Source organism: Dendrobates tinctorius, unplaced genomic scaffold, assembly GCF_039654945.1.
Source record: "Dendrobates tinctorius isolate UK_male_01 unplaced genomic scaffold, ASM3965494v1 ptg000293l, whole genome shotgun sequence".
Lineage (NCBI taxonomy): Eukaryota > Metazoa > Chordata > Amphibia > Anura > Dendrobatidae > Dendrobates > Dendrobates tinctorius.
The window spans coordinates 9,436,397-9,460,133 of record NW_027361960.1 but is presented as its reverse complement, the minus strand read 5'-3'; the positions used below and the strand labels follow the sequence as shown (position 1 = coordinate 9,460,133).

The window sequence follows — 23,737 nt, the reverse complement described above, 5'->3', positions numbered from 1 at the left end:
ATTGCAAAATTTTCGAAATTTTTGCCAAATTTCTGTTTTTTTCACAAATAAACGCAAGTTATATGAATGAAATTTTACCACTAACATGAAGTACAATATGTCACGAGAAAACAATGTCAGAATCACCGGGATCCATGGAAGCGTTTCAGAGTTATTACCTCATAAAGGGACAGTGGTCAGAATTGTAAAAATTGGCCCGGGAGTTAACGTGCAAACCACCCTTGGTAGTGAAGGGGTTAATGAGCGGGTATCCCATGACCGCTGAATGCAGGCGCCGGAGACCGAGGGTGAACGGGGCAGCAGAGACTGCGCCAGGAGGGGCTAAGTATAGCGATATTCACCTGTTCCCACGCTGCTCATCGCTCTCTGTCGAGTCCTCTGTCTGCGATGTTCAGGTCAGAGGACGCGGTGACGTTGTTAGTGCACGCCGCGCCCTCTGCCTGAACGCCACGTGGCATGATGAGAGATGACGTGGCAGACAGCGGTGAGCAGCGTGGACAGGCAAATATCTCAGGTGCCAGGTCCTGAGCCAGCAGCGACGGAGAGGTGAGTTTTTTTTTTTTTATTTGCAGCATCTTATGGGGGGCCTATTCTGAGGAGCATCTTATGGGGGCCTATTCTGTGAAGCATCTTATGGGGGCCTATTCTGTGAAGCATCTTATGGGAAACAATTCTGTGAAGCATCTTATGGGGGCCTATTCTGTGAAGCATCTCATGGGGGCCTATTCTGTGAAGCATCTCATGGGGGCCTATTCTGTGAAGCATCTCATGGGGGCCTATTCTGTGAAGCATCTCATGGGGGCCTATTCTGTGAAGCATCTCATGGGGGCCTATTCTGTGAAGCATCTCATGGGGGCCTATTCTGTGAAGCATCTCATGGGGGCCTATTCTGTGAAGCATCTCATGGGGGCCTATTCTGTGAAGCATCTCATGGGGGCCTATTCTGTGAAGCATCTCATGGGGGCCTATTCTGTGAAGTATCATGAACTGTATGGAGCATTATATGGGGCTCCTGATTCAATATGGATATTCAAGAACATTTAACCTACTGATGTCTCAATTTTACTTTTATTGGCATCTATTTTTATTTTTGAAATTTACCAGTAGCTGCTGCATTCTCCACCCTAGGCTTATACACGAGTCAATACGTTTTCCCAGTTTTTTTGTGGCAAAATTAGGTGGGTCGGCTTATACACGAGTATATATGGTTAATGCCCTGGCCTATGTGGAGTATGGGGGTCTACCAGAACCTCAGATAAGGTGGCATTCAGGCAAAAGATTAGTTGCAAGCATTTCTATTTTTTATTTTGCCAGAATGTGGGTTTTCCCATCTTCTGTATCTTATCCTATGGAAATACCATAAATGTGGGAGCAGGAAAACTCCCTAAAGGCTTTAATCACAGAATAAGTATTTTATTTTTCAGATTTTCTGCACCTGCTACGTAAATTACAGTGCTGTGCAAATTAATTGGGACAAAGTATTTTTTTAAGTAAAATCATAAGTTGGTTACCAGTCAGTGATTCAAACCAGCTTTAACTGCTTTGAACAGGTGTGAGTGCCTGTTCAAAGCAGTTAAAACTGATTTGAATCACTGACTGGTAACCAACTTACGATTTTACTTAGAAAATGCTTTGTCCCAATTAATTTGCACAGCACTGTAGGTGTCCCACTGCTGGAACCTGAATGATAGATCAGAGAATTTATATAATAAATGGAGAACGGTTCTACCACTTACAAAACAGCGCAGAAGGTTGGACACCCGACTGCCGCGCCACTCACTCTCTATGGAGCTATTAAGCACTGTGCTCAGCTTTTTTGCAGCAGCCCAATAGGAAATTAATGGAGTTTAGGTTGGGTATGCACACTGCCGATCTATTCTATAACCAGGATAAAAAGTTCCCTGTACTGCTGATCAGTGAAGATCCCAGCGGTTGACACCCACAAAGACCTAGCTAGAACTTATCCTGAAGATAAGTGATATGTTTTACTTTAGTACTACTTTAAAGGGAATCTGTCAGTAGGATCAACCCTCATAATCCATCTATATAGGCATGAAGGTCATAGGAAGCGGAATACCTTGATACAGTTGTGGCCAAAAGTATTGACACCCCTGCAATTCTGTCAGATAATACTCCGTTTCTTCCTGAAAATGATGGCAAACACAAATTCTTTGGTATTATTATCTTCATTTAATTTGTCTTAAATGAAAAAACACAAAAAGAATTGTCCTAAAGCCAAATTGGATCTAATTCCACACCAAACATAAAAAAAGAGGGTGGACAAAAGTATTGGCACTGTTCGAAAAATCATGTGATGCTTCTCTAATTTGTGTAATTAACAGCACCTGTAACTTACCTGTGGCACCTAACAGGTGTTGGCAATAACTAAATCACACTTGCAGCCAGTTGACATGGATTAAAGTTCACTCAACCTCTGTCCTGTGTCCCTTGTGTGTACCACATTGAGCATGGAGAAAAGAAAGAAGACTAAAGAACTGTCTGAGGACTTGAGAAACTAAATTGTGAGGAAGCATGAGCAATCTCAAGGCTACAAGTCCATCTCCAAAGACCTGAATGTTCCTGTGTCTACTGTGCGCAGTGACATCAAGAAGTTTAAAGCTCATGGCTAACCTCCCTAGATGTGGACGGAAAAGAAAAATTGACAAGAGATTTCAACGCAAGATTGTACGGATGTTGGATAAAGAACCTCGACTAACATCCAAACAAGTTCAAGCTGCCCTGCAGTCTGACGGTACAACAGTGTCAACCCGTACTATCCGTCGGCGTCTGAATGAAAAGGGACTGTATGGTAGGAGACCCAGGAAGACCCCACTTCTTACCCCGAGACACAAAAAAGCCAGGCTGGAGTTTGCCAAAACTTACCTGAAAAAGCCTAAAACGTTTTGGAAGAATGTTCTCTGGTCAGAGGAGACAAAAGTAGAGCTTTTTGGGCAAAGGCATCAACATAGAGTTTACAGGAGAAAAAAAAGAGGCATTCAAAGAAAAAAAACACGGTCCCTACAGTCAAACATGGCGGAAGTTCCCTGATGTTTTGGGGTTGCTTTGCTGCCTCTGGCACTGGACTGCTTGACCGTGTGCATGGCATTATGAAGTCAGAAGACTACCAACAAATTTTGCAGCATAATGTAGGGCCCAGTGAGAGAAAGCTGGGTCTCCCTCAGAGGTCATGGGTCTTCCAGCAGGACAATGACCCAAAACACACTTCAAAAAGCACTAGAAAATGGTTTGAGAGAAAGCACTGGAGACTTCTAAGGTGGCCAGCAATGAGTCCAGACCTGAATCCCATAGAACACCTGTGGAGAGATCTAAAAATGGCAGTTTGGAGAAGGCACCCTTCAAATATCAGGGACCTGGAGCAGTTTGCCAAAGAAGAATGGTCTAAAATTCCAGCAGAACATTGTAAGAAACTCATTGATGGTTACCGGAAGCGGTTGGTCGCAGTTATTTTGGCTAAAGGTTGTGCAACCAAGTATTAGGCTGAGGGTGCCAATACTTTTGTCTGGCCCATTTTTGGAGTTTTGTGTGAAATGATCAATGTTTTGCTTTTTGCTTCATTCTCTTTTGTGTTTTTTCATTTAAGACAAATTAAATGAAGATAATACGCCAAAAGGGGGCATGCGCCGGCAAAAGCAGACCAGCGCACAGCCAGCGTACCCAACGCTAAATATAGGGTACGCCGGTCGCATGCAGGGTCATGCGCCCATAGGAGGAGCTGACCGGAGGAGGCGCGGCCAACAGCGGAGCTTAGCGGCGGCCCTGCACCTCATAACGCAAGTCTGAAAGTAGCCTTACATAGTCACCTTTATAAAAAAAGATTCCTGTCCACAGACTCAATTAATCAGTCAGACTCTAACCTCAGCAATATGGGCATGACCAAAGAGCTTTCTAAGGATGTCAGGGACAAAATCATAGACCTGCACAAAGCTGGAATGGGCTACAAAACCATAATTGAGACGCTGGGTGAGAAGAGACAACTGTTGGTGCAATAGTAAGAAAATGGAAGAAACACAAAATGACTGTCAATCGACATTGATCTGGGGCACCATGCAAAATCTTACATCGTGGGGTATTCTATCACAAGGAAGGTGAAAGATCAGCCTAAAACTACACGGGAGGAACTTGTTAATAGAGATGGCCGGACCCCTGGATGTTCGACTGAACAGTTACAAAAAGTTTGGGTACCAGAACAGAACCCGGACCCCATTCACTTGAATGGGGGACTCGAGCATCCAGTGTTTGCCACACTGTAATGTGCATTGCAGTGCGGCAAACACCGCTTCTGATCGGTGGTTAAATCATTCCCGCCAGTCAGAGAGCTGCAGTTCCCACGCTGTCAAAAGACAGTGCTAGCGCTCAGCTGTGATCGGAGGTATAAAGTTTACCTCCAGTCATTGGTGTCAGCTGATGGGACTACTGATCACATCATCCGTCAACTACTGCCGCAAATAACAGAGAGAGCAGGAGCGGCGGATGGGAGTATTCATCAGCTGCTCCTGCACTGTAAAGAAATAATAAAAACAATAAAAAAGAAAACGGTGTGGGTTCTCCTGTATTTTTGATAACCAGCCAGGCAAAACTCACAGCTGGGGGGCTGCAACCCTCAGCAGTCAGCTTCAACAAGATTGGTTATCAAGAATAGAGGGGTCCCCACGCTGTTTCTTTTTAAAAATGATTTAAATATACAATTAAAAACATGCCCCCCCACCCCATTTATGACAACCAGTCTTGCCAACGCCGACAGCTGGGGGTGGTATTCTCAGGCTGGTAAGGGGCCACGGCTATTCCCCCCTCCCCAGCCTAAAAATAGCATCCCGCAGCTGCCCAGAACAGGCACATCTATTAGATTCGCCAATTCTGGCACTTTGCCCAGCTCTTCCCCCTTGCCCTGTAGCGGTGGCAAGTGGGGTTCATATTTGTCGGGTTGATGTCACCTTTGTATTGTCAGGTGACATCAAGCCCACGGATTAGTAATATAGAGGCGTCTATAAAACACCTATCCTTTACTAATCCTATAGTTGTATGGTAAATAAAAACATAGCTAGAATAAAGTCCTTTATTAGAAATAAAACAAAACAGTTTTACTTTTCTAAAATAAAAAAAAAACAATCTACCATACCCGTCTGTCGTTCTGTCCCACGCCGTAATCCATGTCTGAGGGATAAAGAGTTATCAACCTGGAAAGTGCCAAGATGTGACCGTCCAGGCTGAGAACCACTGGTGACTGAGCAGCTGCGAGAGCAGCCTCATTGGCCAGTGGTGACATCAATGAGGTTACCTCCGGTCACTGAGGCTCCGTTCCCAGCCGGGCTGAACTTCCGTGACCTCGGTGAGAGCCTCGCTAGCGCTGTCAGAGTTTGGGATTTAATACTCAACATGTCAGGTCAACTTCATAATGTACATAAAACCCAATATTAGCCAACATGTTTTAGGCCAACTGTAGCCAAAAAGGATAAAATGTTAACTTACTTGGAACGCCAAGTGATTCTTCCACAAAATGAACATATTTCTTTGCATTTGCAGGCAGGTCGTTGAATGTTCTTGCATTAGAAGTGTCACTTTTCCATCCAGGAAGTGTTTCGTATTCAACCTCAACTCTATTCAACACTTCTTGATTTGCTGTAAAGTGGTGCACAAAAAACAAAAACACACTTAAGGGTGAATAGTTTCAAAGCCTCTTTTTTTTCCTTAATAAAGTGGATCCTAATCACATATTAGTGAAACCACTGGGCATGTCTATACTGAGAGATTTTCCACCCACTTTTGCTATTGTAGTTAGATGGCTTGTAAATAAAACATATAAGGCAAGATATTATCTCCCAAGCATATCCCACTTAAGTATATCCTATTCAAATGAGCCCTTTTAAACTGGAAATAAAAGACAAAGGGCATTTAGAGAACAATTCTGAGGGGTCAGCTTCAAGCTTTAACCCCTTAAGCCCCAAGGGTGGTTTACACGTTCATGACCAGGCCAATTTTTACAATTCTGACCACTGTCCCTTTATGAGGTTATAACTCTGAAACGCTTCCATGGATCCCGGTGATTCTGACACTGTTTTCTCGTGACATATTGCACTTCATGTTAGTGGTAAAATTTCATTCATATAACTTGCGTTTGTGAAAAAAACAGAAATTTGGTGAAAATTTCGCAATTTTCCAAATTTGAATTTTCATGCCCTTAAATCACAGATACGGTACACAAAAAACTTAATAACTAACATTTCCCACATGTTTACATCAGCATAATTTTGGAACCAAAATTTTTTTTTGTTAGGAAGTTATAAGGGTTAAAAATTGACCAGCGATTTCTCATTTTTGCAACACCACTTTATTTTTACGGACAACATCACATTTGAAGCCACTTTGAGGGGTCTATATGATAGAAAATACCCAAAAGTGACACCATTCTCAAAACTGCACCCCTTACGGCGCTCAAAACCACATTCAAGAAGTTTATTAACCCTTTAGGTGCATCACAGGAATTTTTTGAATATTCAAAAAAAAAAAAAAAAAAATGAACATTTAACTTGTTTTCACAAAAAAACCTTCAGGTTCAATTTTTTTTTATTTTACCAAAGGTAACAGGAGAAACTGGACTGCAAAAGTTATTGTGCAATTTGTCCTGAGAACACTGATACCTGATATGTGGGGGGGGAACCACTGTTTCGGCGCATGGCAGACCTCAGAAGGGAAGGAGCGCCGTTTGACTTTTTCAATGCAAAATTGACTGGAATTCAGATCGGACACCATGTCGCGTTTGGAGGGCCCCTGATGTACCTAAACAGTGGAAACCCCCACAAGTGACCCCATTTTGGAAACTAGACCCCCCAAGGAACTTATCTAGATATGTGGTGAGAACTTTGAACCCACAAGGGCTTCACAGAAGTTTATAACGTACAGCCGTACACTTAAAAAAAAATCATATTTTTTCCACAAAAATGATCTTTTCACCCTCAATTCTTATTTTTCCAAGGGTAACAGGACCCTAAAAGATATTGTGCAATTTATCCTGAGTGCGCCGATACCCCACATGTGGGGGTAAACCACTATTTGGGCGCATGGCAGAGCTTGGAAGGGAAGCAGCGCCATTTGACGTTTTGGGCTGGAATTGAGATCGGACACCATGTCGCGTTTGGAAAGCCCCTGATGTACCAAAACAGTAGAAACCCCCCACAAATGACACCATTTTGGAAACTAGACCCCCCAAGGAATCTAGATGTGTGGTGAACACTTTGAACCCCCCAGTGCTTCACAGAAGTTTATAACGACCGGGAGTGAAAATGAAAATATCGTATTTTTTCAACAAACATCATCTTTTTGTCCCCATTTTTTTAATTTTCCCAAGGGTAACAGGAGAAATTGGACCCCAAAAGTTGTTGTCCAATTTGTCCTGAGTACGCTGACACCCCATATGTGGGAGAAAACTACTGCATGGGCACACGTCGGGGCTCGGAAGGGAAGTAGTGACGTTTTGGAATGCAGATTTTGATGGAATGGTCTGCAGGTGTCATGTTGCCTTTGGAGAGCCCCTAATGTACCTAAACTATTGAAACGCCCCACAAGTGACCCCATTTTGGAAACTAGACCCCCCACGGAACTTATCTAGATGTGTGGTGAGCACTTTGAACCCCCAAGTGCTTCACAGAAGTTTATAACACCTGGGCGTGAAAATAAAAAAATCATTTTTTTTCCACAAAAATGATATTTTTGCCCCCAATTTTTTATTTTCCTATTGGTAACAGGAGAAATTGGACCCCAAAAGTTGTTTTGCAATTTGTCCTGAGTAGGCTGATACCCTATATGTGGGGGTAAAACACTGTTTGGGCGCATGGCAGAGCTTGGAAGGGAAGGAGCACCATTTGACTTTTTCAACGCAGAATTGGCTGGAATTGAGATCAGACGCCATGTTGCATTTGGAGAGCCCCTGATGTGCCCAAACAGTGGAAACCCCCCAACTATAGCTTCAACACTAACCCCAACACACGCCTAACCCTAATCTCAGCTCTAACCCTAGCCCTAACCCTAATGGTAAAATGGAAATAAATACATTTTCTTTTAGTTTTATTATTTTTCCCTAACTAAGGGGGTGATAACGGGGGGTTTGATTTACTATTTATGGCGGGTTTTTAGGTTTGGCAGCTGTCACACGCTAAAAAGATGCTTTTTATTGTAAAAATAGTTTTTGCATCACCACATATTGAGAGCTATAATTTTTCCGTATTTTGACCCACCGAGTCATGTGAGGTCTTATTTTTTGCGGGACGAGTTGACGTTTTTATTGGTATCATTTTCGAGCACGTGACATTTTTTTGATCGGTTTTTATTCCGATTTTTGGGACGCAGAATGAACAAAAACCAGCGTTTCATGAATTTCTTTTGGGGGGGGGGGGTGCGTTTACACCGTTCCGCGTGCGGTAAAATTGATAAAGCGGTTTTATTCTACGGGTCAGTATGGTTACAGCGATACCTCATTTAGGTCTTTTTTTATGTTTTGTCGGTTTTATGCAATGAAAACTATTTTATATAAAAAAAATTATTATTTTTGCATTGCTTTATTCTGCGAGCTAAAACTTTTATTTTTTTGCGGATGATGCTGTATGGCGGCTCGTTTTTTGCGGGACAAGCTGACATTTTCAGCGGTACCATGGATATTTATATGCGTCTTTTTGATCGCGCGTTATTGCACTTTTTGTTCGGTGGTATGATAAATCATTTTTTGCTTCGTTTTTTATTTTTATTTTTTAAGGGGTTCGCTAAAGGGGTTAACTAATGGGACAGTTTTATAGGACGGGTCGTTACGGACGCGGCGATACCAAATTTGTGTACTTTTATTTTTTTTATTTTCAAAAAATGAATTTATTGGGGGATTTTTTTTTTTTTTTACTAACACTTTCACTAATTTATTTAGCGATTTTTTAAAAATTATTTTTACACTTTTTTTTTTTTTTTAACTTTATTACATTGTCCCAGGTGGGACATCACTGTCCTGTGACAGATCGTTGTTCTGTCACATCACAGATCACTGTGACAGATCAGTGATCTGTCACAGGCAGTGCAGCAGACTTCCTCATGCCTGCGCTTTGCAGGCAGTGAGGAAGTCAGCTCCCTACAGGCCCCCGAAGGTCCCCGTCGCCATCTTGGATCCGGGGGCCTCTAGGGAAAGAGGCCCCCGCAGCAGCGCTGCACATTGCGCTGCCGTGGGGGGCTCAGGGAAGCACGGAGGGAGCCCCCTCCCTGCCGATGCTTCCCTTTAACCCCCGCTACACCGCCATCGTGTTTGATCGCGGTGTACAAGGGGTTAACGTGTCGGGGGCGGTCCGTGACCGCCCCTGACACATTGTGTTGGGTGTCAACTGTGATAATCAGCTGACACCCGGCCGCGATCAGCAGCGCTCACCACGTGAGCGCCGCTGATCGCTATGACGTACTATCCCGTCGCTGGGAATTAAGTCCCAGGGCACATGGACGGGATAGTACGTCTCATGGCAGAAAGGGGTTAAACCCCTTCACCCCCAAGCCTGTTTTCACCTTCCTGTCCTGGACAAATTTTACAATTCTGACGAATGTCACTCACTCGGAAACATTTCAGTGAATTCCATTGATTTTGGACAACTAGAACACTTCAACGTTTCACAGTGATTTAGAGATTATTTTTTGTGACAACTTGTTCATGGTAAATTTAAGTTGATATTTTTTGCATTTATTTTTGAAAATATCAGAATTTCGTAAAAATGTCACAATTTAAACTTTTAATTTTTATGCTCTTAACCACTAGACACCCAAAGGCTGTTTCCGTCTCCATGACCTGGCAAAATTTTACAATTCGGACCAGTGTCACTTTATGTGGTAATAACTTTGGAACACTTCAAATGGATACCACTGATTCAGAGACTTTTTGTGACCCACTGTACTTCATGGTAATGGTCCATTTGTGAAAAAAATTGGAAATTTGGCAAAAATTTTGCAATTTTCAATTTTTTTTATGCCCTTAATTCAGAGCATTATGTCACAAAATAGTTAAACATTTCCCACATGTCTACTTTACATCAGCACAATTTTTGTAACAATCTTTTTTGTCAGAAGTTAGAACAGTTAAAAGTTGACCAGATAGTTCTAATTTTTCCATCAAAAATTTCAAAACCATTTTTTTTTATTTTAAGGACCACATCACAGTTGCAATGACTGAGGGGACACTATATGATTGAAAATACCCAAAATATACACCATTCTAAAAGTTGCTTTTTCACAAAAATGTTTACTTTGGTCCCAAAGTTCTTTATTTTCTGATAGCCCATATATGGGGTGAAAAGAACTGTTGGGGTGCATAGCAGGGATCAGAAGGGAAGGGAAGCTAGACCCCCCCTAAGGGAATTTATCTACAGTCATATGTTAAAGTTTGGGCACCCCTATTAATGTTAACCTTTTTTCTTTATAACAATTTTGGTTTTTGCAACAGCTATTTCAGTTTCATATATCTAATAACTGATGGACTCAGTTATATTTCTGGATTCAAATGAGGTTTATTATACTAACAGAAAATGTGCAATCTGCATTTAAACAAAATTTGACCGCTGCAAAAGTATGGGCACCCTTATCATTTTCTTGATTTGAACACTCCTAACTACTTTTTACTGACTTCCTGAAGCACTAAATTGATTTTATAACCTCATTGAGCTTTGAACTTCATAGCCAGGTGTATCAAATCATGAGAAAAGGTATTTAAGGTGGCCACTTGCAAGTAGTTCTCCTATTTGATTCTCCTATGAAGAATGGCATCATGGGCTCCTCAAAACAACTCTCAAATGATCTGAAAACAAAGATTATTCAATATAGCTTTTCAGGGGAAGGATACAAAAAGTTGTCTCAGAGATTTAACCTGTCAGTTTCCACTGTGAGGAACATAGTAAGGAAATGGAAGAACACAGGTACGGTTCTTGTTAAGCCCAGAAGTGGCAGGCCAAGAAAAATATCAGAAAGGCAGAGAAGAAGAATGGTGAGAACAGTCAAGGACAATCCACAGACCACCTCCAAAGACCTGCAGTATCATCTTGCTGCAGATGGTGTCACTTTGCATTGGTCAACAATACAGCGCACTTTGCACAAGGAGAAGCTGTATGGGAGAGTGATGCGAAAGAAGCCGTGTCTGCAAGCACGCCACAAACAGAGTCGCCTGAGGTATGCAAAAGCACATTTGGACAAGCCAGTTACATTTTGGAAGAAGGTCCTGTGGACTGATGAAGCAAAGATTGAGTTGTTTGGTCATACAAAAGGCATGGAGGCTAAAAAACACAGCATTCCAAGAAAAACACTTGCTACCCACAGTAAAATTTGGTGGAGGTTCCATCATGCTTTGGGGCTGTGTGGCCAATGCCAGCACCGGGAATCTTGTTAAAGTTGAGGGTCGCATGGATTATTATTGACAATAATGTGCAAGAATCAGTGACAAAGTTGAAGTTACGCAGGGGATGGATATTTCAGCAAGACAATGATCCAAAGCACCGCTCCAAATCTACTCAGGCATTCATGCAGAAGAACAATTACAATGTTCTGGAATGCCCATCCCAGTCCCCAGACCTGAATATCATTGAACATCTGTGGGATGATTTGAAGCGGGCTGTCCATGCTCGGCGACCATCAAACTTAACTGAACTGGAATTGTTTTGTAAACAGGAATGGTCACAAATACCTTCATCCAGGATCCAGGAACTCATTAATAGCTACAGGAAGCGAATAGAGGCTGTTATTTTTGCAAAAGGAGGATCTACGAAATATTAATGTCACTTTTATGTTGAGGTGTCCATACTTTTGCACCGGTCAAATTTTGTTTAAATGCAGATTGCACATTTTCTGTTAGTACAATAAACCTCATTTGAATCCAGAAATATAACTGAGTCCATCAGTTATTAGATATATGAAACTGAAATAGCTGTTGCAAAAACCAAAATTGTTATAAAGAAAAAAGGTTAACATTAATAGGGGTGCCCAAACTTTAACATATGACTGTAGCTGTGTGGTGAAAACCTTGAACCTCCAGGTGCCTGATAGAAATTTATAACGTTGAGCTGTGAATAAATAAATAAATCACATTTGCCCTGTAAAAATGTTGCTTTAGCCCAATTCTTCATTTTCATAAGGGTAAAAGGAAAAAAAATGGACCATGCAATTTGCTGTGCATTTTATCCTGAGTGCATACCCCATGTATGGTAGAAAACTACATGTTTGAGCTTATGGAGGGCTCGGTAGGAAAGGAGCACCAACTGACTTTTGAAGTGCAATTTTGGCTGGAATAGATTGCGAATGACATGTCACATTTGAAGAGCCCTGCCCCTCCCTGACATGGCAAAGTAGCAGAAACCCTCACAAGTGACCCAACTTTGGAAACTACACTTTAGACATTTTAGAGGATGTTATCCAAGGGTGTGGTGAGCATTTTTAACCCTCAACCGATTCACGGAATTATATAACATTAGTCTGAGTCAATGGAAAATTCCCGTATTTTGCAGATTATAAGACGCATCCCAAATTTTGAGGAGAAAAAAAAAAGTTTTTTTTTTTCCTAAGAAAATGGTGGTGCTTCTTATAATCCATGCGTCTTATTGCTTACCAGGGGTGGTGGCTGCGGTGAAGCGGGATCCCAGGGTAGCTACTGGAGGAGGCAACAGTGGAGCGTTGCTGCAGGCTGGGATGAGGGGGGGTGTTCGGATGTGCGGCGCTGCGGGTATCCAGTGCTGCAGGGGCTCTGCCGACATTTTATGAAAGGCCAGAGCCCCTGCAGTTACATGGTTTCCTATGCGGTGCCGGGGGCAACACATGCACAGATGGAGATCTCGGCACCAAGCGCTGAGATCTCATCTCCCGAGATCTCCATTTGCACATGTGCTGCCAAGATGTCGGCAGAGCCCTCGCAGCACCGACCACCATCAACGGCGCACTGAACACCCCTCTCATCCCAGCCTACAGCAATGCTCCACTCTTGCCTACTCCACCGCAGCCGGTAAGGTATATCCACATTATAAAATGCCCCTCTACTTTCCCTCCAAATTTTGGGGAAAAAAGTGCGTCTTATAATCCGAAATAATTCGGTATATTTTTTCCCCAAAAATGCTGCTTTTGTCCCAAGTTTAAAATTTTCAGATTTTTTTTTTATATTTGTTGTGCAATTTCTCCAGAGTGCGTCAATACCCCATACAGTGGGTACGGAAAGAATTCAGACCCCTTTAAATTTTTTACTTTTTCTTTGCAGCCATTTGGTAAATTCAAAAATGTTCACTTTTTTTTCTCATTAATGTACCCCATCTTGACGGAAAAAAACTAATGTTGAAATTTTTGCAAATTTATTAAAAAAGAAAAACTAAAACATAACATGGTCATAAGTATTCAGACCCTTGGCTCAGACACACATATTTAAGTCACATGCTGTCCATTTCCTTGTGATCCTCCTTGAGATGGTTCTACTCCTTTATTGGAATCCAGCTGTGTTTAATTAAACTGATAGGACTTGATTTGTAAAGGCACACACCTGTCTATATAAGACCTCACAGCTCACAGTGCATGTCAGACCAAATGAGAATCATGAGGTCAAAGGAACTGGCCAAGAAGCTCAGAGACAGAATTATGGCAAGGCACAGATCTGGCCAAGGTTACCAAAGAATTTCTGCAGTACTCAAGGTTTTTAATAGCACAGTGGCCTCCATAATCCTTAAATGAAAAAAGTTTGGGACCACCAGAAGTCTTTCTAGACCTGGCCGTCCAGACAAACTGAGCAATCGTGGGAGTACAGCCTTGGTGAGAGAGGTAAAGAATAATCCCAAGATCAATGTGGCTGAGCTCCAGAGAGGCAGTAGGGAGATGGGAGAAAGTTCCACAAACTCAACCTTCACTGCAGCCCTCCACCAGTCGGGCCATTGTGGTAGAGTGGCCCGAAGGAAGCCTCTCCTCAGTGCAAGACATATGAAAGCCCGCATAGAGTTTGTTTAAAAAAAACAAACAAAAAAAACACATGAAGGACTCCCAGACTACGAGAAGTAAGATTCTTTGGTCTGATGAGACGAAGATGGACCTTTTTGGTGGTAATTCTTAGCGGTATGGGTGGAGAAAACCAGGCACTGCTCATCACCTGCTAAATACAATCCCAACAGTGAAACATGGTGGTGGCAACATCATGATATGGGAGTGTTTTCCAGCTGCAGGGACAGGAAGACTGTTTGCAATTGAAGGAAACGTGAATGTCGGCCAAGTACAGAGATATCCTGGATGAAAACCTCTTCCAGAGTGCTCTGGACCTCAGACTTGGCCGAAGGTTCACCTTCCAACAAGACAATGACCCTAAACACACAGCTTAAATAACAAAGGAGTGGCTTCGGAACAACTCTGACCATTCTTGACTGGCCCAGCCAGAGCCCTGACCGAAACCTAATTGAGCATATCTCCTAATGGAGAGAAGTGAAAATGGCTGTCCACCAACGTTCACCATTCAACCTGACGGAACTGCAGGAAGAGTGGCAGAGGATACCAAAATCCAGGTGTGGAAAACTTGTTGCATTCCCAAGACGACACATGGCTGTACTAGCTCAAAAGGGTGCTTCTACTTAATACTGCACTATGGGTCTGAATACTTATGACCACGCGATATTTCAGTTTTCTCTTTTAATAAACTTACAAAAATTTCTACATTTCTGTTTTTTCAGTCAAGATGGGGTGCAGAGTGTACATTAATGAGAAAAAAGTGAACTTTTTTTGAATTTACCAAATGGCTGCAATGAAACAGAGTGAAAAATTTAAAGGGGTCCGAAAACTTTTCGTACCCACTGTATATGCTCGAAAGCCACTTTTGAGGCACAGTGCAAAGCTCAGAAGGGAAGGAGTGTCATATTGGAGTTTAGATGCTGAAATGGTTTAAGCGTTCCAAGTCACATTGGCAGCCCCCAGGAGGTGCCAGACCATCAGAAACCCTCTTATAAAAGTTACCTCATTTTACAACCTACACTTCTCAATGAATTCATCTGGGGGTGCAGCGAGCATGACGACACCACATACACTATTGGGCAGTGAAAAAAGAATAATTACATTTTTACCACTAAAAAGTTGCTTTAGTCATTACTTTTTAATTTTTACAAGGGCTAATAGGAAAAAACGGACAGTGTAGTTTGTTCTTCATATTCTTCTGTGTGTGCCAATTCTTTACATGTCGTTCAGGAAATACTTTACAAGCACAATTGAAAGTTCAGAAGGAAAAGAACACCATATTGTAGTACGGATTTAGCCGTTATGGTTCGTGGGTGTCATGATCCACTGGAAGAGACCCTGATGTGCCAGAACAGTGACACTGTCCATAAGTGACGCTATTTTACAAACTACACCTCAATTAATCCATCTAAGGGAGCAGTGATTATATTGACACTATGGGTGTTTGAGAATTTTACATTATTGGGCAGTGAAGAAAAAAAGGGATTTTTGGTACTCATCGTAAAATCTCCTTCTTGGAGCCTTCATTGGGGGACACAGATAACCATGGCTGTATGCAGCTGTCTCTAGGAGGCTGACACTAGGCGTAAAAAGGAAAAATAACTCCTCCCCAGTAGTATACACCCACTAACAGGCACCAAGTACCTTAGTTGGTGTAAAAGCAGTAGGAGAAGCAACAAGAACTCAACATATGTACCAACCCAACAACAAGGCATATAGACCCAAAAAGCAGTACAAACAATTAGGGAGGGTGCTGTGTACCCCAATGAAGGCTCCAAGAAAGTGATTTTATGGTGAGTACCAAAAATTCCTCTTTATCGCTTCGTTGGGGGACACAACCATGGGAGGTCCAAAAGCAGTCCCAAGGGTGGGAACAAAGAATGCCAAGGAAATGGACTTAGGTCGGCTTGTGCGCAACCGCTGCATGCAGCACCTTCCTACCCAAGGCTGCATTGGAGGAGGCATGGGTATGAACCCTGTAAAACCTTGCAAAGGTGTGCAAGGACGACCAGGTCGTTGCCTTGCAAATTTGTAAGGCCAAAGCCTGGTGACAAACAGCCCAGAAAGCCCCCACGGCCTGGGTGGAGTGAGCCCTCCAGTATCGCCGAATGAATCCAACGGGTGATAGTAGACTAAGAAGCTGGGAGCCTCTTTCGGTGATCTTCGGAGATGACAAACAGGGAATCGGTTTGACAAAAGGGAGCAGTCCTAGAAAGATAGACTCGAATGGCTCTGACCAAATCTAGCTTGTGGAGGGACTTCTCCACCGGATGAACCAGGGAAGGACATAAAGAATGAAGGACATAAAGAAGGAACGGGTCTGACAACTACCTGGTCTTGATGAAGAATCAGGAACGGAGAACGACAAGATAACGCTGCTAACTTGGAAACCCTCCTAATAGACGTAATGGCGATTAGGAAGGCCAGCTTCCATGACAAGAAAGAAAACTGAGGGTGTGTGCACACGTTGCAGATTCTGCTGGGGAATTTTCCGCGGGGATTTTGCAAAATCCGCAGGTCAAAAGACCTGCGGTTTATCTGCGGATTAGCCTGTGATTTTCCCCTGCAGCAAATACGTGTGGAAAATTCCGCACCGTGTGCACTGCGGTTTTTGTTTTTCATTGAAAATAAAGGTACTGTACACCACAGCAAAAACTGCTGCGGATCCGCAGGGCCAAATCCGCTGCGGATCCACAGCAGAATCTGCAACGTGTGCACACACCCTAAAGGTCTTGAATAGGTTTGAAGGGTGCATGCTAGAGAGCGCCAAGAACGAGATTAAGAACCCATGGATCTATCAGAGGATGTAAGGTGGTGCCAGAGGGACGACACCCTGAAGAAAGGTCTTTACTTGAGAAAGGGAAGCCAGATACCTCTGGAAAAGGATAGAAAGAGCGGAAACCTGACCCTTAAGGGTACTGAGGGATAGACCTGAGCGGAGACCCGGTGGAAGGAAGGGAAAAAGACATTGGAAACAAGTGGTTGACCTCGCGCCACCTGAAGAAGGCCTTCCAATACCTGTGGTAAATGCACGAGGAAGCTAGTTTTTTCGCCCTAATCATGGTCTGGAATGACTTGGCGAGAAAAACCAGCCTCCTTCAGAACGGCGACCTCAACGGCCATGCCGTTAAACTCAGAGACTGAGAACTCTGGTGGAAGAGGTGGCCTTGCGAGAGAAGATCTGGACGGTCTGGAAGCCTCCAAGGAACGTCCAAAAGCATGTTTACCAGCTCCGCAAACCAAGGTCGTCTTGGCCAGTCTGGAGCCATCAGGATTACGGGAATCTCTTCTGTCGTTATCTTTTTCACGACCCTCAGATTCAAGGGGAGAGGCAGAAAAAGATAAGGCAGCTCTAACTGGGACCATGGGATTACTAGGGCATCACAGCCGATGACCAGTAGATCCCGGGACCTGGCAATGAACAGAGGAACCTTGTGGTTCATCCGAGATGCCATGAGGTCGACATCCGGAGGGCTCCATCTCTGACATATTTGGTTGAAAACTGCGGGATTGAGAGACCACTCGCCTGATGCAAGGACCTGATGACTCAGGAAATCGGCTGCCCAATTTTCTACCCCCAGAATATGAACGGCTGATATCTGATATGGCAGGGACGTGATGTTCCGCCCATTGCAGAATTCTTGTCACCTCTGCCATGACCTGTTTTCTGCGAGTCCCGCATTGGTGATTTATGCTAGCTACGGCCCTGGCATTGTCCAATTGAATGCGGACGGGCTTGCCTGCTAGGAGGGACTGACAGCAGAGTAGGGCAAGAAGACTGCCCTGATCTCCAGAAGATTGATGGGGAGAAGGGCTCCCCGAGTGTTCCAGCGACCCTGCGCTGTGTGCTAACGGAAAACCTCTCCCCACCCGAGGAGATTAGCATCGGTGGTGATTAATGATCTGCCAACAAAGAGGAAGAAAGGTCCTCCCGTGCAGAATTGAGGCGGATAGGGTCCACCAGGTCAGGGATTGTCTCACCTCGAGAGGCAGAAGCACAGGTTAGTCTAGGGAGACCGTTCTCTTGTCCCAGGCAGACAGGAGGGCCAGCTGAAGAGAGTAGGTGAGGAACTGGGCGAAGGGCATGGCTTCCATGGCGGCAATCATCTTCCCAGGACTCTCATGCATGACCGAAGGGGAAGAGGGATTGGACGCTTTAGGGATCGGATTCCCTGGCAGAGAGATGAAAACTTGTCCTTTGGAAGGAAGACTCGAGCCCGGTTCGTGTCGAACTTCATGCCCAGGAACACCAGGTGATGAGTTGGGATCAGGGATTTCGTTCTGTTGACTATCCAGCCGAAACAGACCAGAGTGCCCAGAGTGACCTGGAGGCTCTGATCGGAGTCACGGCGGGACGGCCCTTTGATCAGTAGATCATCCAGGTAAGGGATGAGAATCCCCCTTGGAGCGAAGGATGGCCATGACCGCTGCCATGACCTTCGTGACGACCTTGGGAGCACACATTAGGCCGAAATGAAGTGCCGTAAATTGATAATGATCCTCCTGAATTGCAAACCAAAGGAATCGCTGATGCTGCACACAAACAGGAATGTAAAGATAAGCATCCTGAATGTCTACGGAGCAAAGAAATTCTCCCGGTTCCATGAAGGCAATCACCGAGCGTAAGGACTCCATCCTAAAGTGGCGGATCCGAACGTGGCGATTCAACCGTTTGAGGTCCAAGATCGGGTGTAGCGAACAGTCTTTTCGGGACTACAAAAAGGTTTGAGTAGAACCCTGAAAACCCGAACGGGTACGATTACTCCTGTGCTTAGAAGGGAAAAGACGGCCTGAAGAACCCCTGGGGCTTGAGATGGCTGTTTTGGTGGACGAGACAGAAAGGAACATCTTCGGAGGTGGGGGGGTCGATCTTGTAGCCGGACAAAACGATCTCTCTGACCTAGGCATCGTCGACCACCAACGACCATGCATCCCTGAAGAGAAGCCGGCTTCCCACCTTGGAAAGACTTCCAGGTGGGGGTGACCCATCACACAGAGGAGAACCAGTGACTGTGGGATCCAGAGGGCTTGGAGGAGTGGCCCTTTGGCCTCCAGTGAGGAGATTGTTTGAAGGATGGTTTCCTTCTTTCCCCTGGAATGGAAGAACGGACCTGCTGGGAGGAGGTTCCTGAAGACATCAAAGGTCGAAAAGAAGGAAAAGGCAGTAGTCCTTTCCTGTTTAAGGGACGTTTTGGCCTGGACTGGGGCAGGGAGGTGCTTTTCCCCACAGTAGCATCCAATATTATCTGGTCCAGACTGGATCCAAAGATCCTGGAAGCCTGGAAGGCCAGGTTGGGGGGTGACTTTGAGGTCGGGTCAGCATTCCACGCCTTCAACCAAAGGATGCAGCGTATGGAAATGTTGCTGCTTGCTCTGGCGGCCGCATCTAAAGAGGCAGTCAGAAGATATTTGCCAGCGTGAGCAATCTGGTCTGCCAAATCTGCCAGCTCATCCGGAGGTTAACTAAGCCCCGGAAGTATTTTGCTGTGATCCGGGGCCTAGTTAACCGGCGCATGCGCAGTAAGGCTTTTCGGCTTTGCCTGCAGTTGGGCAAAGCATACTGCACGTGCGCGAGCCAAGAATGCTTAGCGCACGCGCGAAAGATGGCGGACACCTACTCCTGTTCATGAAAAAAACTGGGGACAGCGGCCAAGGATGGGGAGGCGGCAAAGATCCGAAACACCGCCCATCGGACAGGACAGACCTCATTTAAATAGCCCGCCAAAACTAGGTGACAGATTCCCTTTAAATTGAGGTACTTGATGCCTGTCGGTGGGTGTATACTACTGGGGAGGAGCTATTTTTCCTTTTTCTGCCTAGTGTCAGCCTCCTAGCGACAGAAGCATACACCCATGGTTATCTGTGTCCCCCAATGAAGCGATAAAGAAAAATACTTACATTTTTACCACAAAAATGTAGTTTTAGCATCAGAACTTAGATTTTTACACAGGAAATAAGTAAAAGTGGCAACAATATGTGTCACACAATTTCTGTTGAAGTGGCAATACACTATATTTAGCTGTACAGTACTGCTTAGCCACATGGCAAGATTCGGGAGGGAAGGAGTGCTATTAGACTCTTGGAGAACAAACTATTGTGGAAAAGTTTGTAGACACCAAATACAGAGCCCCCACGTGCCAGAAGAGCAGAATCCCCCCCTTAAGTGACCCCTTTTTGGAAATTTATACCCCTCCAGGAATTTATTTACAGGTGTAGTAATGATTTTTATTCCATGGGTGTTTTCCAGAAACAAGCAGCAGTGGATGTTGCAGAGTGGAAATTGCAAATCTGCCATTATAGCGCCCATGCATTGTAGTGCCCAGCACCCTACTTCTGTAGACATGGACCCAGTAAATTAAAACAGGCTCTCATCGCTATAGAAATACAAAACATGTGGATGCCAAATGTTTAGGCACACTGGGGTTCAGATGCGAGGAGGGAAGAATCTGCTGGACTTGTTTTGGGGGCGAGGAGCTATAGCACTTTTCCAGAGCCTTTGTGCTCTGGTATCATAGAAGCCAGGGCTGTGGAGTCGGAGTCGTGGAGTCGGAGCTCATTTTGGTGGAGTCGGAGTTGGAGTCGGTATAAAATGGAGCGACTCCGACTCCTAAAATATATAATAAATTGGGTACAGTAATTCAATGCAGGATGTGCTGAATATTTTTTCATAGGAGTTTGGGAAAGTTATGAAATGTCCTATAAATGGCTGTTCTATTCCTGATCTAAGGCTACATTCACACACAGCGTTTTTCCTGTGTTTTTTGAGGATACGTTTTTCAGCTGCAAAAGCTGATCATCTTTTTAAAAAACTGCATCACCTGAAAGGTTTTTGAGCTCATAGATAATGTTTTCAATAGCAAAAGCAGATTAGAAATCTGCTCTATCCATTTATCCATATCTGTCTATCCATATCATATCTGTACCAAAAAAAATGAAAACCGGGTAGTACACCAATATATATTCTGTTCTATCTAAATGTCTTGATTATTGTATCATAGAAATGATTAAATGTCTGAGGTTCACATTGTACTACAATAAATTTTTCACTTAAATATAAGCAATATGTGTGGGAGTCGGAGTCGTGGAGTCGGAGTTGGAGTCGGTGTAAGGGAAATTGAGGAGTCGGAGTCGGAGTCGCAGGTTTGGCTTACCGACTCCACAGCCCTGATAGAAGCCCCCTATATTTCCATTGACAGACCTAGGTGGGTACTTGCTTTTTTGTAGACCGTGTTGAAGATTTTGTTAGGAAAATTTTGCATAACATTTGGGATCTCATTTATCTTGTGGTCTACAATGAGCACTTACTGTACATCAGGGTTTCCATCTAAAACTTCTAAAAAACATGATTCAGATGAAATCTGAGACTTTTTCACTACGATGAAGCAGCAGAGTTACTCTGGGCTCCGTCTAGCCTCTTCAGCGGTGTCCTTTTAAGAGGCGCACAGAACAATGGGCCGGCGGTGCTTTTATGCACGCTTAAAATTACAGACACCGCAAAATCCTACATCAGACTGCGTCCACAGTGTGTCCATCTGCCTCAAAGAATCTTCCATCAAGGTTTTCGGTTGAATCATGTATTTAAGAGAGTTACACGGAAACTACAGTGTAAACAGTGGATAAAGAAAGCCAAGCCTTACTGCAATTTTTGGGAGGCAGAATGAACAAAACAGCAGCAGGTCAAAAAGTTGTTCCATTTATTTTTTACGCCGTTCCTTGTGCAGTATAAGTGATTTGACAATTTTATTCTTCAGGTCGGTGTTAACCCAGATTTTTATGTTTGGCTGTTATCACACACAAGAAATAAGAAGCTTTTTTTTGCAAAAGTAAGTTTTTGCATCGCCATATTCTGAGAGCTATATTTTTTTTATATTTCTGCCAAAGTCATGTGAGGGCTTGTTTTCTGCAGAAAGCATTGACATGGTTAGTGGAACCATTTTCAGTACATAGTTTTGATTGCTTTCTATTCAGATTTTTGAGAGGCAGAATTTAAAAAAAAAACAAAAAAAAAACCTCCCACAATTCAGGAATGTTCTTTTGCTTATGCTGTCCACAATGTTGTAACAGTGATAAGACAGCATTATTATTCTTTATGCTAAGCTTTTTGAATGTCGTTTTCAGGACTTTGAGTGGTGCAGTTTTTAGAATGGTGTCACTTTTGGGTATTGTGTCATATAGACCCCCTCAAAGTCACTTGAAATATGATGTGGTTCCTAAAAAATAAAATGGTTTTGTAAGTTTTGTTGGAAAAATGAGAAATTGCTGATCAATTTTAACCCTTTTTAACTTCCTAACAAAAAAACATTAGGCTTCAAAAATTGTGCTGATGTAAAGTAGACATGTGGGAAATGTTATTTATTAACTATTTTGTGTGACATAACTCTGGTTAAATGGCATAAGCATTAATAGTTTGAATATTGCAAATCAAACAAATTTTACCACTCTCACGAAGTACAATATGTCATGAGAAAATCATCTCAGGATCAGTGGGATCCGTTGAAGCGTTCCAGAGTTGTCCCATAAAATAATAGAATTGTAAAATTTGTCCCGGTCATTAAGGTGAAAACAGGCTTGGGGGTTAAATGGGGTCAAAAATATAGAAAAATTAAAGAAATATACATTTGGTATAGATACGTCCGTAAAATATAAAATTAAAGGGGTTGTCCAAAGGCAAAGTAATTTTGCTCCTAACATCCTATTTTATGCTAGAATCTAAACTATTTTTTAATATTCTTGCTTTAAAAATTCCCTACTGTTCCGTATCTACACAGTCTAACAGCTAAGTGTATTTTTTTATGCCTCCCAAGTGATGTCACTGGTCTCTGCAGAGTATTCTGACACTGCTCTGCTCCTGGCTTATTATTATTCATCTACACAGACAACAGAGGGGACACAGGGGAGAAAACATGCTTCACACATTGTACAGGTGAAGCAGCATTGACCTTGAAATGAGCTCACATTGGCTCACATTTATCCTGCGCTCTACGCTGAGCGCTTACACCAAGGTTTCCGTGTAAATCTCTGAAAAGCGTTATTCTGACAAAACCTCTGGCGGAAAATTCCCTACAATGAGGCAGATTGAGGCATTATCGACGCAGTCTGGCCTATGATCCAGCAATGTCTTTTTAAGCACGCATAAAAGCACGGTCGCCATTATTCTGTGCACCTCTAAAAAGGACACCACTGAAGAGACGCCAGACCAAGTCCAGAGAAACTCTGCTACCTCATTATAGAGAAAGTTTCATCTGAATCATGTAATTTGGAGATTTAGATGGAAACCCTGATGTAACTGCTCAGAGTGGAGCACGGGATAAATGCGGTATCAAATGTTATGTAAAATGTTCCCAATAGAAGCTTCAACTCAATCCACAAAAAAGCAAGTCCCCACTCAGGTCCATCATCTGTGAATAGAAATATAGGGGGTTAAACATTACTGGTAGTGCAAATCCACTGGAAGAGTGAAATGGCCTTTGCCCCCAAAAAGAAATTCAGGAAATTCTGCACTGCCAAATGCCCCCGTCCCTGCTGAGACCCAGTATACCTAAACCACATTTAGCATCCACATGTTTGGCATTTCTGTAGTGATTACAGCCCGCCTAATTTAAGGATGCGTTCCTCCAGAAGCATGAGCTGGGCATAATGTATGGGCCCCACGACTTATTGGGGACTATAACAGCAGTTTGCAATTTCCATTCAGCAACATCCACTGCTGCTGGATTCTGGAAAACACCCATGAAGTCAAAATAGTCACTACACT

The 23,737-nt window shown here is 43.4% G+C and overlaps 1 protein-coding gene across 6 annotated transcripts in view; it reads right to left on the bottom strand.

The window, feature by feature from the left end:
- LOC141072894 (adenylosuccinate synthetase isozyme 2) overlaps positions 1-23,737 on the bottom strand; it is a 172,357-nt gene that overhangs the window by 6,787 nt on the left and 141,833 nt on the right. For 4 of the 6 annotated variants that reach the window (XM_073560108.1, XM_073560109.1, XM_073560107.1 and 1 more), the window contains 2 exons: positions 5,488-5,637; positions 2,078-2,144 (listed from right to left, as the gene is read on the bottom strand). The exons of 1 other annotated variant lie outside the window; for it this stretch is intronic. In XM_073560108.1, coding sequence (XP_073416209.1) covers positions 2,078-2,144; positions 5,488-5,637 — 217 coding nt within the window. The remainder of the gene's footprint in view (positions 1-2,077; positions 2,145-5,487; positions 5,638-23,737) is intronic. One more of the 6 variants, XM_073560110.1, reaches the window with a different exon arrangement.